The 14,460-nt window shown below is 49.1% G+C and overlaps 2 protein-coding genes across 7 annotated transcripts in view; one reads left to right on the top strand and one right to left on the bottom strand.

Moving 5' to 3' along the window:
• The window catches only part of DTX1 (deltex E3 ubiquitin ligase 1), a 72,366-nt gene extending 63,356 nt beyond the window's left edge, over positions 1-9,010 (top strand). For all 3 annotated transcript variants that reach the window (XM_083478664.1, XM_083478665.1, XM_083478666.1), the window contains exon 10: positions 1,338-9,010. In XM_083478664.1, the coding sequence (XP_083334790.1) occupies positions 1,338-1,562 (225 nt within the window). In that variant the 3' untranslated portion in view covers positions 1,563-9,010. The remainder of the gene's footprint in view (positions 1-1,337) is intronic.
• A 481-nt stretch (positions 9,011-9,491) lies between these two features.
• Positions 9,492-14,460, bottom strand: part of RASAL1 (RAS protein activator like 1) — a 67,550-nt gene continuing 62,581 nt past the window's right edge. For 3 of the 4 annotated variants that reach the window (XM_083478561.1, XM_083478564.1, XM_083478563.1), the window contains one exon: positions 9,492-14,227. In XM_083478561.1, coding sequence (XP_083334687.1) covers positions 14,091-14,227 — 137 coding nt within the window. In that variant the 3' untranslated portion in view covers positions 9,492-14,090. The remainder of the gene's footprint in view (positions 14,228-14,460) is intronic. The other variant, XM_083478562.1, reaches the window with a different exon arrangement.

Below are 14,460 nucleotides of genomic sequence, written 5' to 3'. Positions count from 1 at the left end.
TGTACGCAAGGGAGAAAGAGAAGGGTCATTGCTTCGAGAGCTGGTTCATACCAGGCTGGCTCAGTGCCAGGAGTTCTTGTTTGCGGGCTCCGGAAAACGGTATCGGAACTTCACTCAAAGCCCTGGTTTGACTCAATTGATTTATTTATTCTTCATTTATTATTCCTGCATCTTTTACTGTAATCTGTCTATTGTATAACCATAGTACAGTGGTACCTCAGGTTACATACACTTCAGGTTACAGATGCTTCAGGTTACAGACTCCGCTAACCCAGAAATATTACCTTGGGTTAAGAACTTTGCTTCAGGATGAGAACAGAAATCGTGCTCCAGCGGCACGGCAGCAGCAGGAAGCCCCATTAGCTAAAGTGGTGCTTCAGGTTAAGAACAGTTTCAGGTTAAGAACAGACCTCCAGAATGAATTAAGTACTTAACCTGAGGTACCACTGTATCCTAAATTCATGTTACTTTACAAGTGTCATCGTATTCTTGCCAATGATTTCAACTGTTTACAGTGGTTTCTCAAATACCATACTTCTCCGTATATAAGACTATGTTTTTCCCCTTTTAAAAATCATGCTAAAAACTGGGGGTCGTCTTTTACATGGGTAGTGCATAGGGTGGACGTTTGATTAGCTGCTGGCGTGGCTGTCAGCTGCTATTGTGCATGTTATTGGTTGCTGCGTCAGTGGGTGGTTGGCACACTCTGCTGGTGATGGGACAGACAGGAAGACAGGAGGCAGATTTTGCGACGTGCATTGGTGAGAGATTTTTGGCAATTCCCCCTAAAAAAAGCTCAACAACCCTGGGTAATCCCCCCCCCCAAAAAAGCTCAATACCTCTGGCAATTCTCCGCAAAAAAAATCTCAACATCTCTGGGCAATCTCCCCCCATTTTCTTAAAACTGAGTCCCCCAAAATAGGGGTCGCCTTATACATGGGGCGTCTTATAGACAGAAAAGTATGGTATGTTAGAAAGTTACAGTAATACCTTGGGTTAAATATGCTTCAGGTTGAGTGTTTTCAGGTTACGCTCCGCAGCGACCCGGAAGTCACGGAGCTCGTTACTTCCGGGTTACGTCGCTTGCGCATGTGCAGATGCTCAAAATGACGTCACATGCATGCGCGGAGGCGGCAGACGCGCAGTCGCATGTTACTTTCTACTCAGGACGCGAACGGAACGGATCCCATTCGCATCCAGAGGTACCACTGTATTCCAGTCTTTTAACTTCCTGGTTTCCGATCTTTCCCTTCAGTCTTGCTATTTCTGCATATTCTATCAGCCTGGTCTGCCATGGTTTGACTCAGTTTTAAGTAAGCCAGCTTCTTACGTTGCAGGTCTTGAAACTCCTGATTGTGGCCTGGGAACGCCGGCTGATCTTCACCATTGGGACATCCAACACGACAGGCGAATCCGACACGGTGGTGTGGAACGAGATCCACCACAAGACCGAATTTGGGTCCAACCTCACTGGCCATGGCTACCCTGACCCAAACTACCTGGACAACGTCCTGGCGGAACTGATGGCCCAGGGGGTCTTGGAAGCCAACCTGAAGGACTGAAGAGGCATCGCAGCTGCTCTTTCCCAACCACACTTTTGCCATGGGCGTTGCGTGGAAGCACGAACACTGCCTGAGTCCGTCCGTCCGTCTGCGTGTGTGCGTGTCTCTGTTGATCAGCTCTCAACCAGCATATCGGGATAAGCCTGGTCTTCAAGACCTCTCATGTTGCCAGTCTTCACCTCTCCAGCCTGGGTCTTCAGCTTGGGTCTTCAGCCGGGTCTTCACTTCTTCTCATGTTGTTGGTCTTCACCTCTCCAGCCAGATCTTCAGCCTGGCCTTCACATCTCATGTTGCTTCTGCTGCCTTGACTATGGACGATCTCCACACAGCGATGCCAGACATGGCCAAAGGAAACCACGGGGCGGTCCTCTCCCTCCAGGACCAAGGACTGTCTAGATCGTTCCTGAGTTTCCCCACTGGAGGAAGACCACCCAAAACTGCACAAGTGAGCAACTGAAGCAATCAGCTCTTCTTTTTCCTTTTATATATGATATATACATACATAACACAAACCCCTATATATTCTTGGCAGTCTGCAATATTCCTCTTGTCCTGACTGTGTTTGCACATTACACCATCCTATATTACATATCTGCCACTCTGTAACAGGATATCATATGTAATAGAGGAGATGTATGAAGCCAAGTGTGGAAGCGTTGGTCCTCCTGCCCGCTGCCCCTTCCCGGGAAAACTCTTGGTTCTTTCTGCGTTGGTGACTCATTTTGCCTTTGTGATGCCTTTGCCACTTTGCCACAGGAGGCAGTAGGAAGGAATTCCGGCTTGGGAAGCCATGGGTTGTTGTATCCACCTAAGCCCTACTCAGAGTAAACCCATTGAAATCAATGGACCTAAGTTAGCCCGGTTCGTTCATTTCTGTGGGTCTGCTCCATGTAGGACCTAGGATGGGCTACAAGCCTAGGATGGCCAAAGAGAGGTGTGACATCTTAATGATGGGCACGGCAGTGTTCCTCACCTCAGCTTTGCAAATTGCCTTACACACACAAGCACGCTGGTCTTTACGGCCAGCTCCTGAAGAGTTTACTGCCTAAAGCAAAGGTTGAGATGCTGCTACCTCCCATTCCATCAACTGTCCGCTAGCATTCAGGGCAAAACCCTCTCGATCTCGCTCTGCTGGCCTTCACCTCTCCAGCTGGGTCTTCACATCTCATGTTCCTTCGGTTGCCTTTGCTGCCCAGCAATGTTTCTGAATCCCAGTTGCTGGAAACCACGGGATTGCGTTCGAATCCTGCTTGCTGGTTTCCCACAGACATCTGGTTGGCCCCTGTGAGAACAGGATGCTGGACTAGATAGGCCATTGGCCGAATCCAGCAGGCTCTTCCTTTCAACTGGATCTGATTTCAGCACTGGCAACGGGATAATGAAGCTGGTTTGGAGATGAGGCCATGTGGCGCTCTGTACGTCTAAGAGCTTGCTACTGCTGCTCTCCACCCCGCCCACCACAGCATTTGCTGACTAAGGCAGGTGGCTCCCTCTGCCTAAGGTTAGGGCTGGCCCTGTTGCTCTCAATCCATGCTATGGGATACTGGAAACCACAGGGGGAAGGAGAGTCCTCTTGTGCCTGGATCCTCTCTGGTTTCCTACAGGCATCTGGTGAAAAGAGGATGCTAGGCTAGAGGGGACCCCTCTGTCCTGATCTAGCAGGCATTTCTTATGGTCTTAGGAAGGTCTTTGCAAGGGCAAAGAGGGAGTCCTGCAATTCAGATTAGATTCTGATTTGGGCACATTGGCCTTACCCTCAGAGAGGGGGAAAAGGGAAAGTGGCAGAGGTGTATGAAACAATGGATTCTGTGGGGGGAAATGGACTGAGAGAAGGCTTTCCCCACTCTCTCATAATACTAGAACCCAGGGCCAGCCAATGAGGCAGAATGTCGGGAGATGCAAGATGAAGTAAAAACTCTGGAATTAGCTGCCGCAGGAGATCATGCAGTCCGCCATCTTGGACAGCATTAGAAGGGGATTAGACAAAATAACAGAGGGCAATGGCTATCAACAGTGACTCGTCAGTGATGGCCCCGCATTAGTCCAGCAACTTTTTAAAATGTTGCTTTAATGCAATAGTTACTGACACACACACACACACAAACCGTCCTAAGATTGCAAACTTGGGGTTTTTTTGAGCTTATTAAAAATGTGAGGTTTGTGCAGGAATTTGATAGGTGTGCACGGCATGGAGTGGAAGGGTGAAGCTGAATGTTGGAATATTTAGGACAGATGAAGTGACTTCTTTACAGACTGGGGAACTTGTTCCCACAGGAAGCAGTGATGGCCACACACTTGGATGACTGCCTTCTCCCAAATTTACTGTTCCTCTTCCAGGATCCACCTCTGCACAGTCTTGGGTGAGCCTGGCTTGACCAGCAGCCCTCAAGTGTTGAGCCTTGCCTGGACAGTCCCCACAGTTCCTACCACGCCCTCGAGCTGCTAGCCTCCTGTTGCCTTAATATGACCAGCAGAAAGGAGAACTCTGGGCAGCTCTGGCTTCTCCAGCCTCCCCAAATCATTGGGGAGAGAAGCTGCCTTCTCATCCCCACTCCCTGCCACCATTAAGACATGGGTGCAGGAATCTATTTCAGACTGAGGGCCGCATTCCTTTCAGGGAAACCTTCCAGGGGCCACGTGTCAGGTAGGGCCAGAGGCAAGAGGCTAGTTTCTGCATACCCCCTTCTCTATCCTCCATGGAGGAGGCAAGAGGCACGATCAGTTCAGGGGCATGTTCCCAGCCAGGGAAAGGCATCCAGGGTGGTATGTGAATCAGGGCCAGTGAGTGGTGTGGCCTAGGAAGAGTCCAGAGGGCCAGACAGCCTGGATAGCTCGTTGGTTAGAGCGTGGTGCTGATAACTCCAAGGTTGCAGGTTCGATCCCTGTATGAGACATCTGCTTATTCCTGCATTGCAGGTGGTTGATGATCTTCAGGGTCCCTTCCAACTCTGAGATTCTCTGGTTCTATGATAAAAGATGCATGGTGGGCCAGATTTGGCCTGACGTTCCCCACACCAGCCTTAAAAGGTAAAGGGACCCCTGACCATTAGGTCCAGTCGTGGCCAACTCTGGGGTTGCGGCGCTCATCTCACTTTACTGGCCGAGGGAGCCGGCGTACAGCTTCCGGGTCACGTGGGCAGCAGGACTAAGCCGCTTCTGGCGAACCAGAGCAGCACACAGAAACGCCGTTTACCTTCCCACCAGAGCGGTACCTATTTATCTACTTGCACTTTGTGCTTTCGAACTGCTAGGTTGGCAGGAGCAGGGACCGAGCAACGGGAGCTCACCCCATCACGGGGATTCGAACCGCAAGTCCTAGGCTCTGTGGTTTAACCCACAGCGCCACCCAAGTCCCTTAGGACAGTGCTTAACAGCACAGCGATCCTCTCGCATACAGGATCTTAAGGTATCTGATGCACAGAAGGGAGAATTGTGGCCAGTGCCCCTTCTCCTCACCCCACCCTCCAAATACCACTTAGGCTCCTCCACCACCCCATACCCAAGTCCCCCCACTTAACTGCTCTTTCTGCAGATCCAGCAGGAATGGGAGGTGGACGACATGCCCTTCAGGGCTGGATTCACCCATATGCTCCATTGTCTGCAGAGTAACGTCTCTGCTGTCTGGAGTTTGGCCGGGCACAGTGTGTGCCCATCTCCCTCTAAACTCATTTCACATTCCTGGTGCTCATAACTCATGCCTGGCCTTTGTTGAAAGACAAGGAAGAGGGAGCAGCGGCTGGCATTTTGGTTTTAAAAAAATATTATTTTCCCTTTTTGCAAAGGCAGGTTTCTACTGCAGTGATAAAATCAGCAGGGAACGGATCCACCTTTTTGCATTGAAATCCTGCCAAAGTTATCTCTCACCTCTGGGAGAGAAGGAAGGGGGGGCTTGGTTTGATTAGGCAGCACTTCCTTCCCCAACCTGCGCCCTCCAGAAGTTGTGTGCTACAGTTCTCATCAACCCCCAACCCAACATGACCGCAAGATGCCGGGGGCTGATGGGGATTGTACTTCAAGAGGGCTTTGCTAAGTGGGGCTGATGGGAATTGGAGTCCAAACATCTTTATGATTCCAGGTTGGCCAAGGCTGATGTAGTAAGTTTGATTGTCCAGCTATCAGTGTTGGGACTCAGCTACATTAGTCAAGAAACAGTGTTTTGAATGTGTTATAAACATGCAGCACCAGAGAGCGCCAGAGAGCAAAGAAATATTTCTAAGCCATTTTCCATAGCATTTTTCTTTTCTTCTGATGTAACAATTTAATTTATTACTTTTTATAGCTTTCCCCCCCTGTGTTCCTCCACCCTTGGTAAAAGGCATATATTTGTGAAAATGGGATACAAGAATGCTTTAAACTGGGGAAGGTGGCTTGCAAAGAATGTGTCCATTGGGAGAAACATGCACTAAAATTCAGATGGAATTCCATGAGGGATTTTTTTTCAAACTGATGAGGGAGCTGGGTATGTTTAGGCAGGAGAAGAGAAGACTGAGAGGTGAATTGAGAGCCATTTTCAAATATCTGAAGGGCTGTCACATAGAAGATGGAGGAAGCGTTTCCCCCCCTGCTCCAGACTGTAGGACCTGAACCAGTTGACTCAAGTTACCAGATTCTGACTGAATGTTAGTAAGGACTTTCTGATGATAAGAACCATATGACCATAGATTGTACTCCCTCTGAAGATGGTGGACTCTCCATTGGGGGGGGGCGCTTTAAACAGAGGCTGAATGGCCATCTGTCAAGGATTCCTTAGAAGTGATTCATACATTGCAGGGGGGTTGGTGTAGATTGCCATTGGCATCCCTTTCAACCCTATGATTCTATAATGCAGATTGTGGAGGCTAGACTTAACAACTAGAAAAATGAGAAATCAAGAAAAAAACCAAAATGGACAGATTTGGCAATCCCCAGAATTTACACCCCGTTTGCCAGTCTGGGGTAAGAAAGCATAGGGGCAAGTTTGGGGCAAGAAACCATTTCATCCTCTGTTCATTGGAGGCAGGGCTGTTTCCGTTCTGCTGCAGTTCATTTTCTTCTCAAATATACATTATTCACCTCACTGTCGTCTGCAGCAAAAATCATGTAACTTGAGACAATTTAAGTAATCAGTTGCATTAATTACATTGTTATTACATTGTTCTGCCACATTCATTTCAATGCAAGGGGAACTTAATGCATTTTTTTGTGGGGTGGGGGTATAATCAATTATGTATCATTTACAAACTGAAGGCAGCAACAGCCAGTTGACTGATTTCCGTTGTGGATACAGGACCAAAAAGCAAACATAATCAAATTCCTTCTTCATTTCCGTCGGAATTTTCCAACATCCCTAGTTGCAACTCAGACATTTGGGCTGCATCTTTAACACACACACACACACACACACACACACACACACACTCAGTGCAGTTTTCTCTGCTGTTTTTTTGCTGCTCCTGCTGGGCTGTGCACCTGGAGTGATTATTCCACTCCACGTCAAAATTGCCGCCTCCGGCGTTGTGACAACCCCCCACCTTGACCCAGCTGGTCTCATTTGGTGTATGAGAATCAGTATGGCTTGATGATTATATTATTGTTATTACTGTTATTATTGAAGTTTCAAGGTGACTCGCAAATGGAGAAAAGGTACAATGTATGTTAAAACAAGATGAGCACTAAAAAGTGGTCCTCCGTCAATTCCCAAGCATCAACCCCGCACAACATTGAAACGATCATACGAAAACATCTGGCTGAAATAATCCCAGGGCAGCGAGGATAAAAAGTAACCATCAGATGTCCAGGAGAACAGGGAAAGTCTTTGCTCACCCACTCACCCACACCCTCCAGGCAAGCAAGAGGCACCATCAGAATTCCTGGAGACACATTGCAGGCAAAAGCACTCAAGTAGGGATCAGAGCAGGGCTCATGGGAGGTGTGGCCTGGAGGCAAGGGGTGTGGCCTTGGAAGGAGGCGTGGCTAGGGAGACCTCAGATGATGGTGCCAAGTTGGTTCCTACGGGAAGAGTTGTTGCATGAGGTATTGGGGTCTTGAGCATATATGAACCAGAGTTTATTTAGCATTATGTTCTTTCTCCTCAACCCTCCTTTTCTTGGCTAATAAAACCTTGAGCCTGGTTTGCAAGAGTGTTTCTGAGGATGTGCCAAGTGCCTTTCTCCTCCCACTGTGCCACCACAACTTCCCTAGACAAAACCACACATGCCCACGGCTAGATTGGAAGGGCATCTAGGCCACGTCCCTATCAGGAGTACATCTCCTTGGAACTGGCATCTGTGTGATGCTCCTTAAGCCAGGTGAAAAGGGTAAGAAACTCCTCTGTCCTGTTCCTCTCTTCTCCCTGCTTCCTTAATGGTTAGGATCCAGTTTGTTGCCGGAAGCAGTGACGGTGTTGTCTTCTAAACCAGCAGAGACCAGAAGGCACCCATGCAAAGGACGCTTGCTCCTATGCCAGCCTGAAAGACTTCTTCCACTACTTATCAAGCAGCCCAAAAATGTGCGCCAGCCTCACTACTAAACCTGTCAACGGAGGAGTAAGCAAGCTCACTAAGTGACACAGAACTCCTCATTACAAGCCCAGTTTGTGCAGGCTTATTCTCGATCCTCCCTTCATCCAAACGAGTGTCACCAGAATCCCAATTCTTCCCATAGATCATGTAGCTCAGTTAGTTATAGCATGGTGCTGATGATGCCAACGTCACAGGTTCGATCCCCGTCCAGGACAGCTGCATATTCTGGCGATGCAGGGGACTAGATGATTTTTGGGGGTCCCTTCTATGATTCTATGAGTTCAAGGATGCTTTGCAGCCTGGCAAAACCACTTGCCCAGGGGTGGGGGGAGCAGGGCTGGTTAGGGGTGTGGCCTGTGGGGTGTGTGGCTGGGAAAGGGGTGTGGCTTATGGAGAAGGGGGTGGCTGGGAAAGGGGTGTGTGGCCTGTGGAGAGTCCCAAGGGCCCGACAGAAAGGTCTGTCTGGAGGTTCTCATCTGGTCCCTACGTCTGAAATTCACCACTGTGTCCTATGGCTTGAATGAACATATGACCTGAAGCACAGTAACAGCGGGAGCATGGGGGATCTGTCGCCCTGTCCACGACTCCCAACACCCACCAGTCCCAGCCAGCATGGTTGATGCTCAAGGATGATGGGAGTTGTAGTACTGACAGCATCTGGAGGGCCACTGGTTCCCCACCGCTGGGTGATTGGGTGGAAGAGAGTCAAGTCCCAGCAGCCTCACATGGGACAGGTGAGAGAGGTTGCATTTCCGAGCATGTCTAACTCTGGGTGGGGTTGTTGGGCGTTGAGGAGGAAAGTTGCCTTGTCAATGGCATGGTCAGTTGAGGTTCCTGTCTGGAGATCCCAAAGGGCTTTGTAATTTCCTTGGTGTCTTTCTCTGTTCATGCTCAGCATGTGTTGATGTCTTTACAAATTTATGCAGTAAATGTGGAATCCAAATGCTATCTCTGTGTTGCATTCTTTCCTCTCCAACCAAAAGCACCTCGGCTATGTTCTCACACCTGTCAGGGACTGGCTGGGTGAGGAAGAGATGTGGGCGCTGCTTGCCCTGGAGACCCTCAGGGGAGAGACAGAAGATGACTTAGACCCTGGATCATGGTGGTGGGACACTGGGGGAAGGGGTAAACTGGGAAGCAAGCGCACTGCCTTGCCCCTGTGGTTGAGAGGGCTGGTGCAGATGTGGATTTGAAACACACACACACACACACACACACACACACACACACACACAGCAACTTCCTTTCCCCATTTTTAATTTGAAATGGACAGTTTTAAACCCTCCCCAGAGGCTGAGAGCAACAACCTTTAGAAACAGATAATAAAAAACTTCAATATAGTTCAGTTATTTAGATATATGTTTGTTTGTTTGTTTGTTTGTTTGTTTGTTTGTTTGTTTGTTTGTTTAAAAAGGAGGCACGGACTCCATACATTCAAAACAACATTTAATTAAATTTTGGCTGCCTTGGGTATCAAGATCCCAGCAGTTCAACCAGCTTTCCATTGGTAAAATCTGATGTTCAAATTTGCTCATGTGTGAAAGGACCAGAGCCAGCTCCAGGTTCGATGGAGCCCCCAGCAAAAGGGCGTGAAGTCCCTCCCTCATGATATCACCTCCCCACTGTCCCTATGGGCTTGTGTCATGACAACAGCTGAGAAGCTACCTGCCATTTAAATTCCCCCATGATGCAATGCTCTGGAGGGATGCTACATTGGGAGCCCAGGGCATTGTTGGAAAATACAAAATGGCGGCGAGCTCCCTAACCACTGCTGCCATTAGTCTGCAGCCAAGGGAATCGGCAGATGAGAGAGAGAAATAATAGCCTCGGCAAGCCCTCATGAGTTACCTGGACACCAGCAGCTGCTTGAGGGTGCTAGACCACCAATGCTGGAAAGGAAAAGGGGCAAATACTACATTGTCATTTATTCACATTTACAGACTTCTCTTCTTCTAAGGAGCTCAGGGTAATGTACATGGGCCTCTCCCCTCTTTTTAATCCTCACAACAGCCCTGTGAGGTAGGCCAGGCTGACTGACCAGTCCAAGGTCCATCATCTTCACAGCACAGAGTGCACAACCACCAATATTTCTCTGATAAAAATAGGGATGTCCTATCCCATAACAACAACAAACTACTACAACAACAACTTTATTGTTCATACCCCACCCATCTGACTGAGTTGCCCCAGCCACTCTGGGCGGCTTCCAACATATATAAAAACATAATAAAACATTAAACATTTTAAAACTCCCCTATACCAGGCTGCCTTCAGATGTCTTCTAAAGGTTGTATAAATACTTATCTCTTTTGGTTAGGGGGGTCACATAACTCCATAACCTCCAACATTTCTCCAGTGAAAATAGGGGCATCCTAGGGGAAAGTGGGACATTCTGGGGTCAAATCAGAAACTGGGACGGCTTCTGTAAAGCCCTGGGGAAAAGGGACACTTGGAGGGTCTGAGAGTGATAGGGTGTGGAACCCAGGTTTCCCTCTCTGGGCTCAACGGTTGGGGGAACCATGTGGCAAGCAAGCTTTGTGCTTTTTGCCATGGCAGCATGCATTTGGGTCCCTGGTGGCCTCTCCTGCTAGAGGGGGAGGGTGCAGGACCCAGAGTTGAAGACTTAGCTTGCTGGCTTGTTCTCTAAGCAACACAACCACAGCTGGCTAGTTGAAAGTTGCTGGAAACCACAGCAGAAGAGATGGCTCTTGTGCTCAGATCATGTTCGCCAGTCCCCCAATTTGGGCATTTGGTTGGCCACTATGAGAACAGGAAGCTGGACCAGGTGGCCTGATCCGGCAGGTTCTTCTTAGGTTCTGGACTGGATAAGAAATGCCCAGAGGTTCCTAGGAGATCTTCATCTGTTCAGGAAGCAGGAAAAGGGGGAAATCATCTCCCAGGGCTTAAAGATTCCCCACCCACCCAAGGGAGACTGTGCCACAGATGCTTTGGTGCAAGCCATGATTTATGGGGCCATTTAGTGCTGCTGCGCCATCAGCTTTTGGCAAGGTGTCCCTGGGGAGCTGGGCTTTGCGGCTTTTGCTGCACTCAGAAACGTGGTTCGTGAAGCTATTATCTCTCTGCACTCCCAGCAAGCCAGGAGCCTGGTCCGACAGCCTTCCCCACTCCTCACTGCCCCAAATATCACTCCAGCGGCAAGGTGGGGCTTTGTGAGCCGTGTGCCACATTGCAAATATAATACCCCACCTGATGGCTCCCCTAGTGCAAGCAAACACCTGCTTCCGGTGGCCTGTCCTAAGCCTGCCCTCAGCTCCCTGGGGGGAAACCTATTTCTGGTCCTTTCACTAGACTGCCCCTGTGTGAGTCACATCTGCCTGCATTTACAGTAAAAAACAGGCGTAATGTTTTCAGAGAGGTGGGAGGGCCGCCATCGCTGCCCTCAAAACACAGAGACATTTCTCTCCAGCCTTGGAGAAGGTGGGGGACAAAAAACAGTTGAACAGGCAGGTTTTCAGTGAGATTCGGGTTGAATCAAGCTATCGCAGGGCTGGAGCTCATTGGAAGAGCGTCTGCTTTGAGTGCAGAAGGTCCCAGATTCAATCCCTAGCATCTCTAGGTAGGGGTGGGAGAAATCCCCTGCCTGAAACCCTGGAGAGCTGCTGCCAGTCTGTGTAAACAATACTGAGCCAGATGGACCAATGGCATGATTGCGTATGGGACAACTTCCGACGTTGCTAAACTAGCAGAAAAGGAAAAAAAGAAATGGAGGGGAGTAACAAAAAATGAGAGGGTTGTATCCAAGATACCACTAAGGGCAGATTAATACTGTAATGTTTAATGGATTGAAAGTGCTATATTTCCCAGCGCCCTTCACAAACTTCAGTTCCCAGGATTCTGCAAGGGAAGTCACGTGCTTTCCATCTGCTGTAGATGGACTTTAAATGCATGGTGTGGAATCTGCCCTGAGTTTGTCACTTAGCTTGTTCTGGTAGTGAAACATTTAGCTCCGTGGGCCTGTTGCTGTGCAAGAGACAGATGAAGGTGTTTGCTGCACAAAAGATTGCACGGTCTGTTGCCCAGAGAGCTTCCGCTAGCGCAACTGCTGTGTTGAATACTGTGCAACTTTAAAACTTGGGCTCGTGGGCAGAAACACTGGACAGAGCCCAGAGAGGAAAAGAAGATCTCTTCCAAAACGATGCAAAGAAATCACTGTGTCTCACCTGCAAAGCATCTCAAGGTGTTCCCTGGCCTCCCAGAACCACCTGCCACCACAGGAAATAGGGTTAGTTAACTGCATTTTGTAATCTGTGCACCTCTCTCTTTTGGGGGGGACAGGTAGTGCTGTTTTCATTTCCCATATATTCCAAGAAGTGGCAGCCAGTGCCCCTTGGCATTGGAGGTCTGACAGTAGGTGGCGCCAGAGCCAAGGACAGGCAAAGCCAGTTTAATTATAACTTTGTCCACATCCTCCTCCCTGTTGAGTCTTGCAAGGGATAACCAGTGGCAGCCAACACCTTTCCCTGGACTGGGTGTAAATAAGAAGCCAGGGAGGAAGGAGGCTTGCCGAGGGCAGACTGGGTTTGGCAGAGCTGTGCCCCACTCACTCCAAAGGATCGCCCATCCCTTCTGAATCTGAGATTCTCCAGCAGAATGCTTAAGTTATTTAAGGCTGAATCCTTATCTAACAAGACATCACGGCGTTTGAAAGACTGTGTTTGGCTGTACACCAACTAGCTTGTTCTGAATCCACCAGATCAAAGGAGTTCTTGCTGTTTTCAAACTGACAGTCCTGGGCTGTTTGCTTGCTGCAACCGTGTGATCAAATGCAAAGGGGTATTCAATGCTAAACTAACATATGTTATACAGGCGCTGGGGAATCACAGGCTGAACGTTCGCAGTTTCCACAAAAGCTTTAACAGGGCGAGGAAGAGGCACACCTGCAGCAGGAGAAACTTTCTTGCACTGCAAGAGTTTGGCAAAGAAACCAGGGGACGTGATCAGGAGGACCCCACCGTTGTTGTATTGCACACACACTGCTCCTAGCACCGTGGCAAATTGCTAGGGCATGGCCCCAATCCACAGTGGAGCACAGTTGCACACCAACAAGGGGGGCACACGCTGGGGGCAAGGAACCTGCCTCCTGTGCTACGAAAGAAACTGCCAATTCTGCGTGGGAATAGATTCTGCGATCTCAGTTATACAAAATGCCCACGATATCTCCTATTCCCACAGAACATATTCTCCAATGTGCTTTTCTAAAATTAATTTTCCACAATTTATTGCAAATTGGCTACGTGAAGTCATCCCAGCCCACCAAAAGTGAGCTGCAGCCAGACACCCCCTTGACTTCTACGGTTTTGGTGGCCATTGCCTGTGGGCTTTCAAGCCTAACTGTAAGGGATAGAAACTTGTTCTTTTAAAATAAGGATTAGAGAATGTTACTGGAGTCCTAACTCCCATCGTCCCTCACTATGGGTCATGCCAACTAGAACTGGGAGCTGAACAACCTATGAGGGCCACAGGTTCCTCATCCCTTTTATAAACACCCAACGGCTGAATTTTTCCAGGATGCTGTGCCCGCAATCTGTGCTTCTACAGATTTGTAACATGCACACACACCCCCACACACAAAACCACTGGCCTAAGTGTGCCCCCTTTGTAAGGAGAAAGTGATCCAAGAGAGGACACTTCAGGAATTACTTGTACATCTGGCACAGATTCACGCAAGTGCCCTCAAGATGCTGTTGAACTACAACTTCTACTGTCACAGACCATTGGCAATGCTGGCTGGAGCTGATGGGAGTTGGAGTCTAACATATGAAGGGCACCATGTTGGATATAGAGCGTAGACTGGGTGCAGCCAGGAGGAGATCAAAGACATTTGTCCATCCTTTCTCTGTCTGTCTGTCTGTCTCACTCCCTCTCTCTCCACAACCAACCTAACTTGCCTCCCAAGCCCCAACTCTGCATCCAAAGCCATCCAACCTGCAAGGCAGGCAATGGATCCCCTTACTTATGTAAACACACCATTACAATATGGAACAAACATGGGGTGCGTGCGTCCCACCTAAGGATGGTGGGGCACCTGGTCGCTTGCTGCCTTTGCTTCCTCTTCGTGGCGCTCAAAGTCATCGTGGGCCTTCTGCAGATCCTGAATGACTTCTAAGAGTTGGGCAGTGGCTTCCATCCTCCGAGCGCTTGCATCTGGGGGTGGGGCCAGAGAGGTGGAGGAGAAAGCGAGAGAAGATGCAGAAGATTATTTGCGGCCTTGGAGGTACATATGCTCCATTGGGTGCCCTCTCCCATCAACTGTCAACAGAGGGAAGCCATTCCACCAGGCTGCCTTGGCAGGAGAGATGGGAAACAGGTCTTGTTTCATCAGCTCCACCAGGCACCTCCTGCCCCTGAATTGCACCAGCTGGTCATTGTAAAGGTAA

The sequence above is a fragment of the Podarcis liolepis genome (genome assembly GCF_965112155.1).
Source record: "Podarcis liolepis genome assembly, chromosome: 15".
NCBI classification, from domain to species: Eukaryota; Metazoa; Chordata; class Lepidosauria; order Squamata; family Lacertidae; genus Podarcis; species Podarcis liolepis.
The sequence above is the reverse complement of the archived record's forward strand: the minus strand, read 5'-3'. Positions and strand labels throughout refer to the sequence as shown.